We start from the raw sequence: 2,435 nt of genomic DNA, 5'->3' as shown, positions 1-2,435 counted from the left end.
GGCGAATAACAACCTCAAGCGGAACTAAAGTGTTTGACCGATTTTAACAAGTTTTGCGACAGTGTTTAGACTCTAGTCCTTGATTTTTAAAAACAACATTGTTGATAAACCTGATGGCCAAACTCTAACTGCGTATTAACGGCCTCCAGGATTGTAACGGTCTGAGTTGCGAGGTTACCAGAGTGCAGCCCTGCCTTAAACAAAAGCGTTGAGTGACAGCTGCGAGGGCCAATCAGGTTGGCCGGTTCAGGATCAGATGCTGAGAGGCCCCGCCCCTTTCCTATACACTGTCCAATGGGCGTGCGAGGAGGGCGGGCTTTATTCGCTTAACCGGCTGTCGAGTATAAAACCGGGTCTAACCCTCCAGACAGTTGAGGAAATCTTCGTTTTCCTTCCCGGTCGCTGTGTTCCGGTTCTTCACGACTGGGTGTATATCTTATCCAGCCAACACGGCAACTAAGATCCAACTCAGGGTTTCTTCCATCTCAGGTCAGTCTCCAGCCTCTTTCTACCCATCTTCTGCTCGCGTTTCCGCGGGAGGAATTCAAGGTCACTGATGGGAGTTTCAGGAATCTCAGTGCAGCAAAGTGAAAAATATTGATCAAATTGTCTTAATGTAGCTTACTGCGCTCTGTTACTGTCGTAGGATCATGTTTTAGTGAGATGTAAAGCATGCTGACCACGTTTCCTGCTTCCTGGATTTTGAGCTGTCCTCCATTGTTTGCACAATTTTTTTTTTTTCCTCTATGTAAAGCTGTGGCTCAAATCTTTTGCACCTTTCATGCTTCCCCTCTCGTCTTTTTACAGATCACCCTCAGCACTTCTGCCTTTAATACAAAGACGCTACCTGCCTTGTCGAAAGCTGTAACCAAGCCACCATTAAGCCTTCAGGATGATGCAGATCAGCAGCGACTCAACCAGCAACAAGCACTCACTGATCAACGTCATGCACCGGTTCATCGCAGCAGCCAACAACATGGACGAGACCATCATGGTCCCCAGCCTGCTGCGAGACCTGCCGCTGGAGGAGCAGGCCGCCAGTCAGGTGGAGGACAACAATAACGAGACTGCCAGCAAACAGAGGGACATGTATGAGCATTACTTGCTCCTCAAGTCCATTAAGAACGACATGGAGTGGGGTCTGCTGAAGAGGGAGATGAGCAGCGGCGCCAGCTTCCTGGAAATGGCAGTGAAGCAGGAGGAGCAGCAGCCGGTGACCGGGGATCTGGTCGTGGACGACAACGCCGAACTGGAGCATCAGTTTCACTACCACCTCAGGGGACTGTTTGGAGTTCTGTCAAAGCTCACGATGCGGGCAGACCACCTCACCAACAGATACAAGCGGGAAATTGGAGGCGGCAACTTCATGAGATAGAAGTCGCTTCTCTTCCCCCCAGACTGATCAACTTGCAACAATGGGATATTAATCTCAACCAGTGAACTGATCAGGGCATCTCTTATTGTTCCGCACTAACACTCCACTTTCTCCCACCCCCCCCCCCCTTTACAACCAGTGATGCATGCACGTTTCGGCTGGCTTACAGAGGTCGACGCTGTGCTTGGCGGAGGTTCATGGACTCTTTTAGCCAGATGAAGCACAGCTCTGATTTTTATGCAGAAATTTGTTCTAACTGCATCAAAACCGTTCAGGTTATTTGAAAAATGTTCCTGCCTACAGGAGATGTTGAATACTGGTTATTCTGTCCCTCCTTTTGTAAATTATCTTGCTGATGGGCTCCTGACTGCAGAAAGTTTAACTCTTCCCCCTTGGTGTGTGCCCTGACTTTATTTTATTTTGTTTTTTAAACCCCCATGCCCTGTTCAGTTCACTGTCTGTAATGGCTCTTGTCTGTCCTTGACTATTTCAAAAGCAATTTTATATTGATGCAGAAATGCAGTGCGCCTGAAATAAATGATACACCTAACAGTTGCCTTGTTTGTCACTTTCAACAGGAATGATGTGAGGTTTTTGGTTTAATGCTTCTAAAATATTTCTAAGATGAGCAGAACTGCTTCATCCACTTAAAGGTTGCGTGCATATGAACCTCACCTGGTTTATAGAAAATATACAACTATGTATTACTGGCAGACAGTGATGTCATTGATCTCCTGGCAGCTCACAGGATGGTTTCAGATCATTGTGCTGTAACTACACTTGTAGGCACTAGGGGAAATGCCTGCTCACTCAGCCACTCAGCAGTGCAGATGAACATGTAATGTACTACAAAAAATGCTGTTTAGAACTGCCTTCATAAAACTGGTTCATGATGTAGTTAAATGTGGAAACGTGCCTTCAAACTTTCAACCAGGGAGACACGATCTCGGCCTCATTTCTGACATTTACAAAGTCCACTAATCAAACACTGGCATCCTGGCTGGAAGGTCGTAAATGGCTGTAAAACACATTGATCAGAGATGAGGACAAATTTGATAAA

The 2,435-nt window shown here is 46.6% G+C and overlaps 1 protein-coding gene across 1 annotated transcript; it reads left to right on the top strand.

Annotated features, from left to right (window-relative positions):
• The first annotated feature begins 337 nt into the window (after positions 1-337).
• On the top strand, positions 338-1,927 carry mid1ip1l (MID1 interacting protein 1, like). The gene is made up of 2 exons (XM_061725653.1): positions 338-489; positions 808-1,927. The coding sequence occupies exon 2, from the start codon at positions 893-895 to the stop codon at positions 1,373-1,375; it is 483 nt and encodes a 160-aa protein (XP_061581637.1). The 5' UTR covers positions 338-489; positions 808-892; the 3' UTR covers positions 1,376-1,927.
• Positions 1,928-2,435: the final 508 nt, after the last annotated feature.

This window comes from Cololabis saira, chromosome 7 (genome assembly GCF_033807715.1).
Source record: "Cololabis saira isolate AMF1-May2022 chromosome 7, fColSai1.1, whole genome shotgun sequence".
Classification (NCBI taxonomy): Eukaryota; Metazoa; Chordata; class Actinopteri; order Beloniformes; family Belonidae; genus Cololabis; species Cololabis saira.
This window is presented reverse-complemented; position numbering and strand designations above follow the sequence as displayed.